The 18,732-nt window shown below is 40.0% G+C and overlaps 3 protein-coding genes across 4 annotated transcripts; all 3 read left to right on the forward strand.

Moving 5' to 3' along the window:
* Positions 1–433: 433 nt before the first annotated feature.
* On the forward strand, positions 434–3,777 carry LOC134191632 (von Willebrand factor A domain-containing protein 7-like). 2 transcript variants are annotated; one of them, XM_062660254.1, is made up of 5 exons: positions 434–1,212; positions 1,277–1,470; positions 1,527–1,868; positions 1,930–2,669; positions 2,719–3,777. In XM_062660254.1, exons 4-5 carry the CDS (start codon positions 2,525–2,527, stop codon positions 3,393–3,395), a joined length of 822 nt encoding a protein of 273 aa, XP_062516238.1. In that variant the 5' UTR covers positions 434–1,212; positions 1,277–1,470; positions 1,527–1,868; positions 1,930–2,524; the 3' UTR covers positions 3,396–3,777. The 2 variants fall into 2 exon arrangements, with proteins under 2 accessions (XP_062516238.1, XP_062516239.1); XM_062660255.1 differs by having other exon boundaries at positions 1,930–2,846.
* A 2,123-nt stretch (positions 3,778–5,900) lies between these two features.
* On the forward strand, positions 5,901–9,945 carry LOC134191631 (von Willebrand factor A domain-containing protein 7-like). The gene is made up of 5 exons (XM_062660253.1): positions 5,901–7,334; positions 7,400–7,592; positions 7,651–7,994; positions 8,056–8,796; positions 8,847–9,945. Exons 1-5 carry the CDS (start codon positions 6,638–6,640, stop codon positions 9,812–9,814), a joined length of 2,943 nt encoding a protein of 980 aa, XP_062516237.1. The 5' UTR covers positions 5,901–6,637; the 3' UTR covers positions 9,815–9,945.
* A 1,731-nt stretch (positions 9,946–11,676) lies between these two features.
* Positions 11,677–18,563, forward strand: LOC134190514 (uncharacterized). The gene is made up of 20 exons (XM_062658969.1): positions 11,677–12,347; positions 12,413–12,587; positions 12,644–12,987; positions 13,049–13,789; positions 13,861–14,823; positions 14,893–15,074; positions 15,140–15,281; positions 15,342–15,568; positions 15,622–15,898; positions 16,034–16,374; positions 16,455–16,625; positions 16,688–16,798; positions 16,868–16,972; positions 17,050–17,146; positions 17,213–17,539; positions 17,600–17,722; positions 17,793–17,918; positions 17,982–18,101; positions 18,163–18,265; positions 18,324–18,563. The coding sequence occupies exons 1-20, from the start codon at positions 11,720–11,722 to the stop codon at positions 18,388–18,390; spliced, it is 5,370 nt and encodes a 1,789-aa protein (XP_062514953.1). The 5' UTR covers positions 11,677–11,719; the 3' UTR covers positions 18,391–18,563.
* The last annotated feature ends 169 nt before the right edge of the window (positions 18,564–18,732 follow it).

Raw genomic sequence — 18,732 nt, forward strand, 5'->3', positions numbered from 1 at the left:
AAGCAATAATATGTGCTTAGAGTGCGCTACAAATTGTGAATTACTCCACATCAACGTTTGACTGAATGAACTTAACCACAATCGTTCAGAACAAAATGGACTGCTGCCCTTCGTGTATATTGTGAACCACCAACCTTTGCTTTCTTGGGGTGATCAAGACATGTAATTACGCGCGTTTTTACTTCACCAGGCCTAAATTTAGCATTGAGGTTATCATTGTAAAATATTTTTCCTAACTCGTCAGAGTGAGTATTATCATATACATACCACTACGTGTTAACTTAGGTTCTTTGAATAGGCCATTGTTTTGCTTTCCTGCAAAAAGATGCAGAGTCGGATGTGAATCAGATCATATGAGATGTAAGTCTGTGTGATGCTGGTTATTGACTTACTGATGTCATCATCACTGTCTGCTAGTTTAGTGAAAATTGGGTGTACATCCACCTCTCATTATTTGTTAATGAAATACTACTGGTATTAGATGGGTTTTCATGTCACACCAGAGGAGCGTGCATGACAAAATTGCCCTTGACAGTTCTCTAGTCACAACAGTATCAGTGCAACTGCAGTGACCAGACATGGCTGCATGTGCTAGACTTTTGTCACTTGCAATAGTTTTTCATCTCTGGTGGTCTGAAGCATTCATGCCTAATCCTGTATTTTCATTTCTACTTCCAGCACAGTGTGGATCTCCTGTTAGGGATGGATCATGGAGTCACCAGGATATTGTTTGACGGGCCTGCCTCAATGTTGTAGCAAAAGTTTATGAAGAAACAATGCCTATACTAACTACAGGAAGTGTACAATCACTCCCTCATCTCACCCCTACAACACTGATGAGATCTGTGTTTGGACCTCAAGCATCTAGTGCCAAGCTTGAGCAAGCAATTAAAGATTTGGAAAGAGCAGCAGCTAGAATGGATCTGTTTTATGAAGTGAACACCACACTGGATCAGGCTGCCAACATAGCAAGAGTACACTTTGACGATGAAGAGTTTGAATTGGGTCATAAACATCTACTGCAACTTCGACGTCAAATGTTCAGTGCTCTCCAACAAGGATCAGAGTCTGCCGCAAGAGACTTGGCTGGTCGATTTATGTTGACTCTCCAAGACTTTTATGCTCACTCAAATTATGTAGAACTAGGACATGATGAACCTTTAGTAGAGCTAGGAATGCCTGGATTTGCAAACTTTTTGAAAACAGTAGCAGGTAGTTTGGTTTGAATAGGTTTATGTAATTTTGATAATTTTACAAACTTTTGTTTCTTTGTCAGGAAAGAGTGAAGCAACATGTGATGATTGTATGACTGCTACAGATGCTTTAGCGTGTTCCAATTCTTGCAATCAAAACACTGCAAGGTACAATCGTTTGACTAGTGGGTATCTGTTCTATCCAACAGAGAGAGTGGGACCTGGCTACAGAGAAAAAACCTAGCAGGAAATGCAGTCATGGTGACCCAGTTGATCGGTAAAAACTTGGGTTAAATTTTCTGTTTTTATCTTGTAAGTATATTTTGCTATCAGGTCAAAGACACGTTCAGCAACTGGCGGCATCAACAAGAGTACAAAAAACTGTATCAAATCTCCTCATTATGATCTTCGTGAAAAGGCAGCCCAGCTTGCAATCAAGGCAACACAAATTTTCTTTTGTCTATTCGTGTTGTTGTCGGTAATGACAAATTTCTCCAATTTTCCTCTTTTGGCACAACTGTGCAAGGGTCTTCTCTGTGTTTGTTGTTGACCAGTCTGGGAGCATGAAAGATGACATTGATGCTGCACGTAATCGAGCAAAGCAGATTGTTCAGAGCAGCAGCCAACCATACAACTACATTCTTGTCCAATTCAATGATGATGATCAGACTCCAGGTATAGTATCTAACTAACAAACTCAAGGAGTGCTATCTATTCAATTGCTATTCTTGTGTAGCATTTGGACCTCCCATTGTGACTCAAGAATCAGATGAGTTTTTGCGTCATTTGGACAATCTACGTGCTAATGGTGGTGGTGACTGTCCTGAGCTGGCAATGAGTGGATTACAACTGGCTCTAATCAACTGTCTTCCGGGCTCTCCAATCTATGTGTTTACCAATGCTGGTCCTAAAGATTCTGACTTAAAGGCTACCATATTCAGTTTGATTGATACTCGCAAGAGTCAAGTGAACTTTTTCTATACTGGTTCTTCCCCTCCATGTGGTGATGTGCCAGATCTTTTCTCTGCTATTGCATCTCATTCTGGTGACAATTCTTAAGTATTACAAAGGATGCTGTTGCTGAAGTAACAACCATAACACAATCATCATCTGATGAGTCTCAGGTAGTACTCTTGACAACATCAAGTAATACGAACAGCAAGACCTACAACATTTTGGTCGATTGCACAGTGACTGGGCTAGTCATTTCTCTCAGTGGAGCTAATCCTCGAGTAGAAGTGACAGTTCCAAATGGTGCTGTTAGTGGTGAGAGAGTTTCCTTGCCAAATGTTCTAGTCATTACTGTCACATCTCCAGCAGCAGGACATTGGATGGTCAAGACATCATTTAGTAGTGGTGATCACTCTGTTAATGTCAAGTCATCTAGCACTATTGATTTCTCACACGAATTTGTGACCATTGATGGACGTCCAGGACACTGTGGTGCTTTTCCACTCAGTGGTCTTCCCATAGCAGGTACAACGTTTGGGTAAGACACTTAAAACAACTAATAACTTTATTTCAGGTACTCTGAGCAAGATAATATGTTCTGTTCGTGGGGTGGAAGACACTGTCTCTGTGGATGGAGTTGATTTAATTGACACTGAAGGGGACATAATTAACAGAATAGACCTTGAGAAAGGTCCAGTTCACTCCACACATTTGTATGGTGCTGCCTTCATTCCACCCAGCCAAGATTTTCGTTTTTGTTTGCATGGTTATGATAAATGTGGCAGTCGTTTTACCCGAGTTTCAACGACAACAGTCAAAGCTCAGACAGTTGCATTCAGTCCTACGGGTAATATTGAACGTGTAGTTAGTCCTGGTAAATTCAATAATGCAACCTTTGAGCTGTACAACAGCGGAGAGACAAGCGACTTTGATATAGAAGTTCGTGATGATCTTGGTACTTTAGAAAGTCTTGATGTAGAAATTTTAGATGTTGGTGTTGATGATTTGCTTGGAGGCAGACGTTGTCGCGGCAGTTCTCGATTGACAAAAACAGTTACACTGAAACAAAACCAGGCAACTAAAGTGACTGTGACATTTGGACCTCCAAAAGAAGCAAAAATTGGCAGTGTGAACACAGCTACTGTTGTTGCTTCATCTCAAGACGGAAAACATTCAACTACGCCCTCTTGCAAGTTGCTGTTGTTCCAGAATTGGATGATGAAACGCCACCAATATGCAGCATACTGTTAAACACAGCTTGTGATGATGTGGAAGTTCACAACTGCAATGAGAGTACATGGGTGGTGACAGCAAGAGTTCAGGACACTGGTGTTGGGCTGCAGAATGTAAGGAGTCGTCAAAAAGACGTACAGGTTTCTCATGCAGCATTTGAGAGTGCAACTACTTCTAGTGTGGATATAGTTGCAATGTCATCTTGCTGTCAGCTATCAATAGATATTGAGGCAGTTGGTGTAGTTGGTAATCTTGAGACTTGTGGAGTTGCTATACCACCGAGAATAGAAGACAGCGACTTTAGATAGTGTGCTTGAATATTGTTGTACTTACAATGTTTGTTTCGTTTAGCTCTAGAGGCTGTAGTGTTGGGGCTTGATAGCTAGGGAGATGTGTAGCTCGTATTGCTGTTGTGAATAGAGCAACATTGTTTCATTCAGTCCTTCTACAGGTACGCGTGCTATTGCATTTTAATTTCAACCCCTGAAGGAATCTTTACTATTGATGGTGTAACTGCAGGAAGAATAGTATGGATTTACAAGCTTCTGTTTATATTATAATGTATTGCTTGATTTTCTCCAATAGCTATCTGGATGTTATGAACTAGAGGGACACCAATGTGCCAGTCATAGACTATTTTTTATAGTCTCATCAATCTACAGTGTCACTGTTGTCAGATGAGTTTCCAGCAGAAGAGATGAAAAGTAAACTAGTGTTGATGCTTCTTTGATTGTTTCTGGTATGGTGTGTTAGATGAGAGCAGTTAACTTCTCATTCTCACATACCTATTGGGGTTGACCCACTAGAATTTGAATTCTGCCTTGACTTCTTTAGACTACTTAAATTTGGTAGTGGTGATCACTCTGTTAATGTCAAGGCATTTAACACTATTGACTTCTCACACGAATTTGACTATTGATGGATGTCCAGGGTATTGTGGTGCTTTTCCAATTAGGGGTCTTCCTATAGCAGGTACAACGTTTGGGTAAAACACTTAATTAAATTAAAACAACTAATTAACTTTATTTCAGGTACTCTGAGTAAGGTTAATTATGATGTTTATGATATGTAGAATGTGACTCAGTTTGGATTCTATTGTTGTGTCACTCAAACAATTTGTAGTGTAACAGAAGTTGGGAGGAATAGTGTTGAGGTCTCATGGCTTGCAATTGAAGGTACTTAGTTGTGAAGATCGAGTCTCATATGGTCTTGGTGACTGCGTTATGACTGACTGGTATTAGATATTTGTCTCCATGGTTGGGTTGAACTGAATGGTTACTGTCACAAAGCCAGTGATACTTGTTTGTCATTCCGTCGGGCAAAAGCTCACTGCTCGGTCATCAGTCGAACAGCAAAAGTATCTGTGGCTCGTAGCTATGCTCATAATTTTTTCCTTGGACAACTTACTCAAAATCCATGGGTTAATGTCAATTACTTCAATTTGTTCAATAATTGGGGGAATCAGAATGACCAAAATTATCCGGAAAATTTCTGTCCGTTTATATCAAATGATGGTAACTATACATGGAAGATCAATAACTGCAACAAATGTCACAATGTCGTATGTCAGACTGGTATGATTATCTCTGTTTACAGTACTTATCTTTCATGCTGACAATCTTTGCATTTGTAGATATTAATGAGTGTTGTGTTCTCTTGGACTGCACAATTGTCATCCGAATGCCACTTGCACCAACACATTTGGTGGATTCCAGTGTGCATGTAATGCTCCTGCTTTTAGAGGAAATGGAACCCATTGCAGTGAGGGACACAGTGCTACATGTCATTACTTGAAAAATAAATTAAATCGTCTTCACAATATTTTATTAGAAATTGACAGATGTGTTACTAACATGCACAGATGCCATGAACATGCAACCTGCAATAGAAGAAATAACTCGAGAAGCTACACTTGTACTTGTAATCATAATTATATTGGAATTGGGTTCTTCTGTGGTAAGTATAGCTAATGTTTCATTTACGTGAGTACACTGTATGACATTTTGTTGTGATTGTTTGTATAGCTCTGGATGAATGTGTTGATGTATTCGGAAGTGGTGAAAGTGAATATCCATTCTCAGGAAATGGATTCTCATGTGGTTAATTGAAGCAGCAGCTCACATTTAGTAGTGATGTTTGTATCAGTGTATTTGCTTTTGGTGTTTTTACAGCCAGTTGCCTTGTGAAAAAGGTTAATCAGCTTTATTATGCTACAACAATAATTTGCACTGAAAAGCCATGTTTCACTCTTTTTCGCTGTACAAGATACAAGTAAAGCATTTTGAGAGATACTGTTGGACGATTAGTCATGTGTATTTGTATTAGGCATGTACGGGTTCTCCAATATCGGACAAGGTACTATCATAGTCAGGTTGGTTGCAGGAGTTAAACTTTTCTACCTGCACTCAACTGTACTGTTGGTATCTGAGTTGGTTTTGCGTTGAGAAGTTGAGTATTCTTCGTTGTTTGTCACAGTTCTGTAGGTTTAAATTGTTATTGCAGTGCATTTCAATTTACTGTTGCAATGTCAATTTAATTGTTAGCATGTCCTTCTATGTTTGTAAGCTTGTTCAACTACATGATTGCTATGGAGAAAACAGGTAGTTCTAGCTTGAAGACAGTGACAAACATTTCTATGCTTCGTCTTCTCAAGTTCTTGCTTCTTCAGTAGCACCACGGCACACACAAGCAATAATATGTACTTAGAGTGCGCTACAAATTGTGAATTACTCTGCATCAACGTTTGACTGAATGAACTTAACCACAATTGTTCAGAACAAAATGGACTGCTGCCCTTCACGTATATTATGAACCAACCTTTGCTTTCTTGGGGTGATCAAGACATGTAATCACGCGCGTTTTTACTCCACCAGGCCTAAATTTAGCATTGAGGTTACCATTGTAAAATATTTTTGCTAACGCGTCAGTGTGAATATTATCATATACATACCACTACGTGTTAACTTAGGTTCTTTGAATAGGCCATTGTTTTGCTTTCCGGCAAAAAGATGCAGAGTCGGATGTGGATCAGATCATATGAGATGCAAGTCTGTGTGATGCTGGTTATTGACTTACTGATGTCATCATCACTGTCTGCTAGTTTAGTGAAAATTGGGTGTACATCCACCTCTCATTATTTGTTAATGAAATACTACTGGTATTAGATGGGTTTTCATGTCACACCAGAGGAGCGCGAATGACAAATTGCCGTTGACAGCTCTCTAGTCACAACAGTATCAGTGCAACTGCAGTGACCAGACATGGCTGCATGTGCTAGACTTTTGTTGCTTGCAATAGTTTTTCATCTCTGGTGGTCTGAAGCATTCATGCCAAATTCTGTATTTTTGTTTCGACCTCCAGGATCTGCTGTCACTGAAGAACCTGGCTTAGATCCTACAGATTCATTTGACAAGTTTGATTCAGCACAGTGTGGATCTCCTCTTAGGGATGGATCATGGAGTCACCAGGATATTGTTCGACGGGCCTGCCTCAATGTTGTAGCAAAGTTTTATGAAGAAACAATGCCTATACTAACTACAGGAAGTGTACAATCACTCCTCCATCTCACCCCTACAACACTGATGAGATCTGTGTTTGGACCTCAAGCATCTAGTGCCAAGTTTGAGCAAGCAATTAAAGATTTGGAAAGAGCAGCATCTAGAATGGATCTGTTCTATGAAGTGAATGCCACATTGGATCAGGCTGCCAACATAGCAAGAGTACACTTTGATGATGAAGAGTTTGAATTGGGTCATAAACATCTACTGCAACTTCGACGTCAAATGTTCAGTGCTCTCCAACAAGGATCAGAGTCTGCCGCAAGAGACTTGGCTGGTCGATTTATGTTGACTCTCCAAGACTTTTATGCTCACTCAAATTATGTAGAACTAGGACATGATGAACCTTTAGTAGAGCTAGGAATGCCTGGATCTGCAAACTTTTTGGAAACAGTAGCAGGTAGTTTGGTTTGAGTAGGTTTATGTAATTTTGATAATTTTACAAACTTTTGTTTCTTTTGTCAGGAAAGAGTGAAGCAACATGTGATGATTGTAGGACTGCTACTGATACTTTAGCGTGTTCCAATTCTTGCAATCAAAACACTGCAAGGTACAATCGTTTGACTAGTGGCTATCTGTTTTATCCAACGGAGAGAGTGGGACCTGGCTACAGAGAAAAACCCAGTGGCAAATGCAGTCATGGTGACCCAGTTGATCAGTAAGAACTTGGGTTAACTTTTCGATGTTTTTATCTTGTAAGTATATTTTGCTATCAGGTCAAAGACACGTTCAGCAACTGGAGGCATCAATAAGAGTACAAAAAACTGTATTAAATCTCCTCATTATGAGCTACATGATAAAGCAGCCCAGCTTGCAATCAAGGCAACAGAAAATTTTCTTATGTCAATTCGTGTTGTTGTTGGTGATGACAAATTTCTCCAATTTTTCTCTCTTGGCACAACTGTGCAAGGGTCTTCTCTGTGTTTTGTTGTTGACCAGTCTGGGAGCATGAAAGATGACATTGATGCTGCACGTAATCGAGCAAAGCAGATTGTTCAGAGCAGCAGCAAACCATACAACTACGTTCTTGTCCAATTCAATGATGATGATCAGACTCCAGGTATAGTATCTAACTAACAAACTCGAGAAGTGCTCTCTATTCAATTGCTATTCTTGTGTAGCATTTGGACCTCCCATCGTGACTCAAGAATCAGATGAGTTTTTGCGTCATTTGGACAATCTACGTGCTAATGGTGGTGGTGACTGTCCTGAGCTAGCAATGAGTGGACTACAACTGGCTCTAATCAACTGTCTTCCAGGCTCTCCAATCTATGTGTTTACCGATGCTGGTCCTAAAGATTCTGATTTAAAGGCTACTATATTCAGTTTGATTGATACTCGCAAGAGTCAAGTGAACTTTTTCTATACTGGCTCCTCCCCTCCATGTGGTGATGCGCCAGATCTTTTCTCTGCTATTGCATCTCGTTCTGGTGGACAATTCTTAAGTATTACAAAAGGTGCTGTTGCTGAAGTAACAACCATAACACAATCATCAACTGATGAGTCTCAGGTAGTACTCTTGACAGCATCAAGCAATGAAACCAGCAAGACCTACAACATTTTGGTCGATTGCACAGTGACTGGGCTAGTCATTTCTCTCAGTGGAGCTAATCCTCAAGCAGAAGTGACAGGTCCAAATGGTGTTGTTACTGGTGAGAGAGTTTCCTTGCCAAATGTTCTAGTCATTACTGTCACATCTCCAGCAGCAGGAAATTGGATGGTCAAGACATCATTTAGTAGTGGTGATCACTCTGTTAATGTCAAGGCATCTAGCACTATTGATTTCTCACACGAATTTGTGACCATTGATGGACGTCCAGGACACTGTGGTGCTTTTCCACTCAGTGGTCTTCCTATAGCAGGTACAACGTTTGGGTAAGACACTTAAAACAACTAATTAACTTTATTTCAGGTACTCTGAGCAAGATAATATATTCTGTTCGTGGGTTGGAAGACATTGTCTCTGTGGATGGAGTTGATTTAATTGACACTGAAGGGGACATAATTAACAGAATCGACCTTGAGAAAGGTCCAGTTCACGCCACACATTTATATGGTGCTGCCTTCATTCCACCCAGCCGAGAGTTTCGTTTTCGTTTACATGGTTATGATAAATGTGGCAGTCGTTTTACTCGAGTTTCAACGACAACAGTGAAAGCTCAGACAGTTGCATTCAGTCCTAAGGGTAACATTGAAAGTGTAGTCAGTCCTGGTAAATTCACTAATGCAACCTTTGAGTTGCATAACAGTGGAGAGACAAATGACTTTGATATAGAAGTTCGTGATGATCTTGGTACTTTAGAAAGTCTTGATGTAGAAATTTTAGATGTTGGTGTTGATGATTTGCTTGGAGTCAGACGTCGTCGTGGCAGTTCTCGATTGGTGAAAACAGTTACATTGAAACGAAACCAGGCAGCTAAAGTGACTGTGACATTTGGACCTCCGAAAGAAGCAAAAATTGGCAGTGTGAACACAGCTACTGTTACTGCTTCATCTCAAGACGGAAAAACATTTAACTATGCTGTCTTGCAAGTTGCTGTTGTTCCAGAATTGGATGATGAAACACCACCAATATGCAGCATACTGTTAAACACAGCTTGTGATGATGTGGAAGTTCACTACTGCAATGAGAGTACATGGGCGGTGACAGCAAGAGTTCAGGACACTGGTGTTGGGCTGCAGAATGTAAGGAGTCGTCAAAAAGACGTACAGGTTTCTCATGCAGCATTTGAGAGTGCAACTACTTCTAGTGTGGATGTAGTTGCAATGTCATCTTGCTGTCAGCTATCAATAGATATTGAGGCAGTCGATGTAGTTGGTAATCTTGAGACTTGTGGAGTTGCTATACCACCGGGAATAGAAGACAGCGACTGTAGATAGTGTGCTTGAATATTGTTGTACTTACAATGTTTGTTTCGTTTAGCTCTAGAGGCTCTAGTGTTGGGGGTTGATAGCTAGGGAGATGTGTAGCTCGTATTGCTGTTGTCAATAGAGCAACATTGTTTCATTCAGTTCTGCTACAGGTACGCGTGCTATTGCATTTCAATCTCAACCCTTGAAGGAATCTTTACTATTGATAGTGTAACTGCAGGAAGAATAGTATGGATTTACAAGCTTCTGTTTATATTATAATGTATTGCTTGATTTTCTCCAATAGCTATCTGGATGTTATGAACTAGAAGGACACCAATGTGCCAGTCGTATACTATTATAGTCTCATCAATCTACAGTGTCACTGTTGTCAGATGAGTTTCCAGCAGAAGAGATGAAAAGTAAACTAGTGTTGATGCTTCTTTGATTGTTTCTGGTATGGTGTGTTAGATGAGAGCAGTTAACTTCTCATTCACATACCTATTGGGGTTGACCCACTAGAATTTGAATTCTGCCTTGACTTCTTTAGACTACTTAAATTGGAGGTTATCTACAATGGTGAAGCCGTAGTACTAAAGTGCTGGCCATGCACATTCTATTGTAAGTGGTAGTATAAATTGCATCTAAATGGGAAGCACATTTTTGGACCTTGGTATTTACGTCTAAAGTTTGGTATGTATGTCTATAGTCTGCACACTTACAGTAACAGTTTGTGCATGTGAAGGAACAGCAAGTGTTCTCAGACTCTTAATTAAGAAACGATGTGCATGAAGGTTTCAATGGGTTGGCTGGCTGGAGCACAGGTTATCTAGCCTAGCTCTTTTCCACTTTCACCACCAACAAATGTATTCTTTGGCTATTGTATCTTTCTTTGGTGGTGCAACTTCAACCTGCTAAACATCTTTATGCAAATATGGAATCAAGCAGCATTTTGGCATTAATTTTATTATCACACAGCCTTGTATCTGTAAAGTATGTTCAGCATGAGGTCTCTGTTTATAAATTGAACACACCAGGTAGGCACAGGGATATAATAACTTTGTAGTCACTTTGCCAGCAACTGTTGGGGCTTTAGATAAATCTACAATAGGTGCTCATTTGCAAACACTCTACTGGTGAACCTTCGACATTTTGTCTTTAATTTATGTCAAGGGTTGTCTGCTGATGGCTACTGGGTGTGCAGACAATGAGAGGCAGAGCTACTTGCTCTTGAGTGATTGTTCAATAGAATCTTTAGTTGTTAATCAACATGCTGGCTGTTGGTAAGATACTATTTTGCCCAACTGTTGTGATAATTTTGCTGACTCTAGTGGACAATGCTAGTATATTATCACCCATATAACAGCTACGTGTTAATTTTGGTTCCTCAAATAGGCCATTGTTTTGTTTTCTGAATATAGACACAGGACTGGATGTGAAATAAGTTTTCAGATCACTAGCTGTCGCCTAGTGCGTTGTGAATATCACATGCCTTGTGTGTCAACGAGGTGGTGTACTGTTGCTGTTGGCGTCGGATCAAGCTGAATCATTGCTGGTGTTGAATGATGATCCCCCTGCAAGTGTGTGCAGTAGTACATATAGAGCAACTGCAACATGCGTAGGTTAATGCACATGGTTAGTGATCTAATTATAATTAAATTAGTACCATCAAACTCAACAAGGTGATACACCTCTCATGAATAATTGTCTTGTTTGTTAATGAGATGCTATTTGATTTTCCTGTGAACCTCAATGACGCCAAAAGGGTGAAACATCAGAATTGCCTTTGAAAGGTGGAGCTCATGAGTACTGTAGTCACAAATTAATAGAATCTGAGGAGCAAGCATGCAGTCATTACATTTTCTGTCTGCACATGCAGGGCTGTTGTCACTTGTGACATTCCTTCTACTTAATCTTTGGTCCACTGATGCTTTCATGCCAACTCCTGTATTTTCATTTCAACCTCCAGTCTTTCCTACTGAAGAGATTGGTTTGGATCTGTCTGGTTCATTTGATGAGTTTGATTCAGCGCAGTGCGGATCTCCTCTTAGGGATGGATCATGGAGTCACCAGGATATTGTTCGAAGAGCCTGCCTCAATGTTGTAGCAAAGTTTTATGAAGAAACAATGCCTAGATTAACTACAGGAAGTGTACAATCACTCCCCCGTCTCACTCCTACAACACTGATGAGATCTGTGTTTGGACCTCAAGCATCTAGTGCCAAGCTTGAGCAAGCAATTAAAGATTTGGAAAGAGCAGCAGCTAGAATGGATCTGTTTTATGAAGTGAACACCACACTGGATCAGGCTGCCAACATAGCAAGAGTACACTTTGACGATGAAGAGTTTGAATTGGGTCATAAACATCTACTGCAACTTCGACGTCAAATGTTCAGTGCTCTCCAACAAGGATCAGAGTCTGCCGCAAGAGACTTGGCTGGTCGATATATGTTTACTCTCCAAGACTTTTATGCTCACTCAAATTATGTAGAACTAGGACATGATGACCCTTTAGTAGAGCTAGGAATGCCTGGGCCTGTCAACTTTTTGGAAACAGTAGCAGGTAGTTTGGTTTGAGTAGGTATATGTAATTTTGATAATTTTACAAACTTTTGTTTCTTTTGTCAGGAAAGAGTGAAGCAACATGTGATGATTGTACGATTGCTACTGATACTTTAGCGTGTTCCAATTCTTGCAATCAGAACACTGCAAGGTACAACCGTTTGACTAGTGGGTATCTGTTCTATGGACCTGACAGAGAAAAACCTAGCGGAAAATGCAGTCATGGTGACCCAGTTGATCAGTAAGGACATGGGTCAATTTTTGGGTTTTTTTCTTGTAAGTATATTTTGCTATCAGATCAAGGACACGTTCAGCAACTGGTGGCATCAATAAGAGTACAAAAAACTGTATCAAATCTCCTCATTATGATCTTCATGAAAAGGCAGCCCAGCTTGCAATCAAGGCAACAGAAAATTTTCTTTTGTCTATCCGTGTTGTTGTTGGTGATGACAAATTTCTCCAATTTTTCTCTCTTGGCACAACTGTGCAAGGGTCTTCTCTGTGTTTTGTTGTTGACCAGTCTGGGAGCATGGGAGATGACATTGTTGCTGTACGTAATCGAGCAAAGCAGATTGTTCAGAGCAGCAGCCAACCATACAACTACATTCTTGTCCAATTCAATGATGATGATCAGACTCCAGGTATAGTATCTAGCTAACAAACTCAAGAAGTGCTGTCTATTCAATTGCTATTCTTGTGTAGCATTTGGACCTCCCATTGTGACTCAAGAGTCAAATGAGTTTCTGAATTATTTGGACAATCTACGTGCTAATGGTGGTGGTGACTGTCCTGAGTTAGCAATGAGTGGATTACAACTGGCTCTAATCAACTGTCTTCCAGGCTCTCCAATCTATGTGTTTACCGATGCTGGGGCTAAAGATCCTGACCTAAGGGCTACCATATTCAGTCTGATTGATAGTCGCAAGAGTCAGGTGAACTTTTTCTATACTGGTTCTTCCCCTCCATGTGGTGATGCGCCAGATCTTTTCTCTGCTATTGCATCTCGTTCTGGTGGACAATTCTTAAGTATTACAAAGGATGCTGTTGTTGAAGCAACAACCATAACACAATTATCAACTGATGAGTCTCAGGTAGTACTCTTGACAGCATCAAGTAATGCAAACAGCAAGACTTACAACATTTTGGTCGATTGCACAGTGACTGGGCTAGTTATTTCTCTCAGTGGAGCTAATCCTCAAGCAGAAGTGACAGGTCCAAATGGTGTTGTTAGTGGTGAGAGAGTTTCCTTGCCAAATGTTCTGGTCATTACTGTCACATCTCCAGCAGCAGGAAATTGGATGATTAAGACATCATTTAGTAGTGGTGATCACTCAATTAGCGTCAAGGCATCTAGCACTATTGATTTTTCACACGAATTTGTGACCATTGATGGACGTCCAGGGCATTGTGGTGTTTTTCCACTCAGTGGTCTTCCTATAGCAGGTACAACATTCAGTAATTAAGACATGTTTTGATACATTTATTTATATTTAAAAATATAAACTTTATTTTAGATACTCTGAGTAAGGTAATATATTCTGTTCGTGGGTTGGAAGACATTGTCTCTGTGGATGGTGTTGATTTAATTGACACTGAAGGGGGCATAATTGACAGCATTGACCTTGAGAAAGGTCCAGTTCACTCCACACATTTATATGGTGCTGCCTTCATTCCACCCAGCCAAGATTTTCGTTTTCGTTTACATGGTTATGATAAATGTGGCAATCAATTTACTCGAATTTCAACGACAACAGCCAAAGCTCAGACAGTTGCATTCAGTCCTAAGGGTAACATTGAAAGTGTAGTCAGTCCTGGTAAATTCACTAATGCAACATTTGAGCTGTACAACAGCGGAGAGACAAGCGACTTTGATGTAGAAGTTCGTGATGATCTTGGTACTTTAGAAAGTCTTGACGTAGAAATTTTAGATGTTGGTTTTGATGATTTGCTTGGAGGCAGACGTCGTCGTGGCAGTTCTCGATTGGTGAAAACAGTTACATTGAAACGAAACCAGGCAGCTAAAGTGACTGTGACATTTGGATTTTCCAATGAAGCAAAAATTGGCAGTGTGAACACAGCTACTATTACTGCTTCATCTCAAGACGGAAAAACATTCAACTATGCTGTCTTGCAAATTGCTGTTGTTCCAGAAGTGGATGATGAAACACCACCAACTTGCAACATACTGTCGAACACAGCTTGTGATGACGTACAGGTTCACTACTGCAATGAGAGTACATGGGAGGTGACAGCAAGCATTCAGGACACTGGTGTTGGGCTGCAGAATGTAAGGAGTCGTCAAAGAGATGTGCAGTTTTCTCATGCAGCATTTGAGAGTGCAACAACTTCTAGCGTGGATATAGTTGCAATATCATCTTGCTGTCAGCTATCAATAGATATTGAGACATCTGATGTAGTGGGTAATCTTAAGACTTGTGGAGTTGCTATACCACCGGGAATAGAAGACAGTGACATCTGTATGTGTGTTTTTTGAAGTGCTCAATGTTATTGAATATTGTTGTATTAGCAGTGTTTGTCTGTTTTAGCTCTAGAGACTATACTGTTGCCTGTCAATCGCTCGGGAGTTGTTGTAGCTCGTATTGCTGTTGTGAATAGAACAACCTTGTTTTACTCAGTTAATGCCACTGGTGTGCGTGCTACTGCATTTCGTCTATCAACTCCTGAAGGAATCGTTTTTACTATTGGTGGTTTAACTGCAGGAAAAACAGTATGTGTTATTTACAAGCTTGTATTTATATTTTAACGCATATATAACTTGATTTTCTAAAATAGCTATCTGGATACCATGAAATAGAAGGACGCCATGTGCCTAGCATATATTCTCGCCAAGCTACAGTGTCACTGGTGTCAAATGAGTTTCCAGCAGAAGAGATTGAAAGTAAACTAGTTCGTGATGGTCCTTCAATTGTTCCTGGTATGGTGTATAAGATGATAGTGTTTACTATTATTGTATTATTGACATTGGCTTTCTTAGAATTCACTGCTCTTTTGGAGTGTTTCGTGTCAGATGGGTTGTGCAAATATGGTGGATATGCAACTATTAGTTTGAACACAGCAAACTCATTGGTTACTATATCCTTGGTGTTGCAACATCAACCTGCTACACGTCTTTATGCAGAACTGCTGCTACGACCAGATGAAAGCAAACAACCTCTATTTGACATTAATTTTCCTATCATGCGGGCTGTTTCTTCTCTTGTGGTATTCATAAGTTTAATTTCAAGTATTGAGGTTACAACTCCGGTGTTTCTTAGGCTACCGATAAATCTGGAGTTACCACAATCTCAAAGGAAATGCAGCTTACGTCTCTGTTTGCCCAATATCTTCGAGTAGGAGAGCTGTCTATTGTCGTTGTTGTTGATGATGTTACTCTTCAAGGAAAGTTTAATGGGGTGTGTGGAGCATGTGAAAGTGATGATCAACCAGTCTGTGCATCAAATGGTCAAACATTTATAACAGAATGTGCACTGAAGACAGAAGTATGTGTGAATAGTTCAGATGTATTCATGCTTTACAAAGGACGTTGTCAAGGTATTACTACACGCTGTAACACTGTTTAATGATCAGCAGTGCATTAGATTGTGGTAAAGCAATGTGCTTGCTGTCTACAATTTCATTTGTCGTTGCATGGTGTTGGTTTGTTACTTAAATTTTGTTCTACCTTAGGTAACTATATTGAACAGGGTCAAACTGAATTCATGACATCATCAAGTGAACATTGCAAGGTTATGTCTATACCACACACTCGACTGTACCCTCATAAGGACACCAAAGTTATACTATCAGTCAGTGATCCAAAGGCAACTGTAGCACCTGCTGTGTGGACTAGAAGAGTTACTCACAAAGAAGTGGAGGTGTGTGTCAGACGACGAAGATCAGAAAGCAATGGTCGCCAATTTCATGTCGAGTGGCTGTTGTATCAAGATGCTCCAACAGGGACACGAGCAGGCAGCATAACAATGAGACCATTTGGTGCAGGCACTGTTTGCCAGAGAGTGTCTACATTGGTATGCATACATTATTATTGCATTAATTATAAAATAGTTGCAGCTGTCTTAGTTAACTCACTTGTTTACATGATTTACAGCAATTCAACCTTAAGAGAAAACCAGTTGTTCTGGCTGCTGTAGATGCAACGAAAGTCATTGGAAGTTATGAACCGGTTACTGTCTTTGTGGAGTCGGTGACACTGTCATCATTCTTGCTTTGTGTTAACGAACTCCGATTGTACTCAGGCATTCATGCCAACATAACTGTGGTATGCTAACGTAGTGGATGAATGTCCATATACAACAGTATGTATGCATGGGTCTATTGTAGAACTGGGTTCTAATTCCATTTGAGAGTGGTACAATTGAAGGGTTAAAGAGTGAGTCAAACTCTGTTGGATACTTCGAGTTCTCTGAGGGGATCAAGTTTGCTGCCTGCAAGGTACTGTACCACATTTTATTGTCATCATTTCAATCATTTGCTAACTTAACACACTATTGTGAATAACAGTGGCAGAGTTTCTATCAAACATATGCCAGGCCACCCAAAGTTATCGTCACACCACGATATGCTTATGGCTTAACATGCCAACATAGCCTTCTAGCATGGACAGAGGTGAGATCTAGTTAGATTAATATTTATTCTCATGCCTTTTCAGAGACAGTGTTTATGATCGATATATATATATATAGAATGTGACTCGGTTTGGATTCAGTAGCTGTGTCACTCAAATTTTATGGTATTGTTTTCCAAGAAATAGGGTTGAGGTCTCATGGCTTGCAATTGACGGTATTTAGTTTTGAAGAGGTTCTTGTATATGATCTTGGTGAGTGCATTATGAATGGTTGGTATTAGATGCTTGTCTCAATGGTTGGGTTGAACTGAATGGTTACTGTCACAAAGCCAGTGATACTTGTTTGCCATACCGCCAGGCAACAGCACGCTGCTCGGTCATCAGTAGAACAGCAAGAGTAGCTGTAGTTGATGGCTATGCTCACAATTTTTTTCTTGGACAATTTACTCAAAATCCATGGGTTAATGTCAATTTCTTCAGTATGTTCAATAATTGGGGGAATGATCAAGAGTATCAGGAAACTTACTGCCCATTTATATCAAATGATGGTAACTATACATGGAAGAACGATAACTGCAGCAAATGTCACAATGTCGTATGTCAGACTGGTATGACCATCTTTGTCTGCAGTTCTTTTCTTTCATGCTGACCATATTTGCATTTTGCAGATATTGACGAGTGTACTCTGGGACTGCACAATTGTCATTTGAATGCCACATGCACCAACACATTTGGTGGATTCCAGTGTGCATGTAATGCTCCTGCTTTTAGAGGAAATGGAACCCATTGCAGTGAGGGACACATTGCTACATGTCATTACTTGAAAAAATTAGTTAGCTCATCTTCATAATATTTTATTAGAAATCGACAGATGTGTTACTAACATGCACAGATGCCATGAACATGCAACCTGCAATATCAAAGATAATTTGAGAGGATACACTTGTACTTGTAATCATAATTATGTTGGAAATGGGTTCTTCTGTGGTGAGTGTATAGCTAATGTTCCATCTACGTGAGTATGACGTTTTGTTGTGGTTGTTTGTATAGATCTGGATGAATGTGCTGATGGAAGTCACAACTGCCACAGCGAAGCAGTTTGTGGCAATATTAATAGTGGATACAAATGCAGGTGTAATGTAGGATATACAGGGAATGGATTTTCATGTGGTTAGTTGAAACAGTGGTCATGATGTTTTGTTCAGTGTATTTGTATGTGGTGTCTGTGCAGTCAAATGCCCTGTGAGAAAGAAGGAAAATCAGCTTTATTATGCTACTACAACAAGGCGCACTGATAAGCCATGTTTAATTTTCTCTCGCTGTACTGAATACAAGTAAAGCATTTGAGATCAGATAATGTTGGATGATTACTTATATATACATTTGTACTAGGCTTGTACAGGTTGCCCAATACCGGACAAGGTACTATGATAGTTGGACTGGTTGCAGGAGTTATTGAACTGTTCGTCTGCACATTTCAGTACATCAACAGTTACTGTACTGTTGGTATCTGAGTTGTTTTGTGTTGTGTGCCATTTCATATGCATGTGCCATTTCTATGTGTCATTTCTGTGTGCCATTTCTATATGTCATTAGCTCAATCGTTTTGAACTGTGCTCACCGCTAATTAAATCACAGAGACCAGTCTCGATCACGTAATAATGTCTGCATTTTTATTAGTTTTCTTTCCCCTAACCGGTATTAACTATAGGGAACAATGCAATTATTATCACCCCTAGGTACTATAGTAGACTACACTAAACTGCTATAGCTAGTAGGTGTTAGTTAACAAATAGGCCAT

This window comes from Corticium candelabrum, chromosome 15 (assembly GCF_963422355.1).
Source record: "Corticium candelabrum chromosome 15, ooCorCand1.1, whole genome shotgun sequence".
In the NCBI taxonomy this organism is placed as follows: Eukaryota; Metazoa; Porifera; class Homoscleromorpha; order Homosclerophorida; family Plakinidae; genus Corticium; species Corticium candelabrum.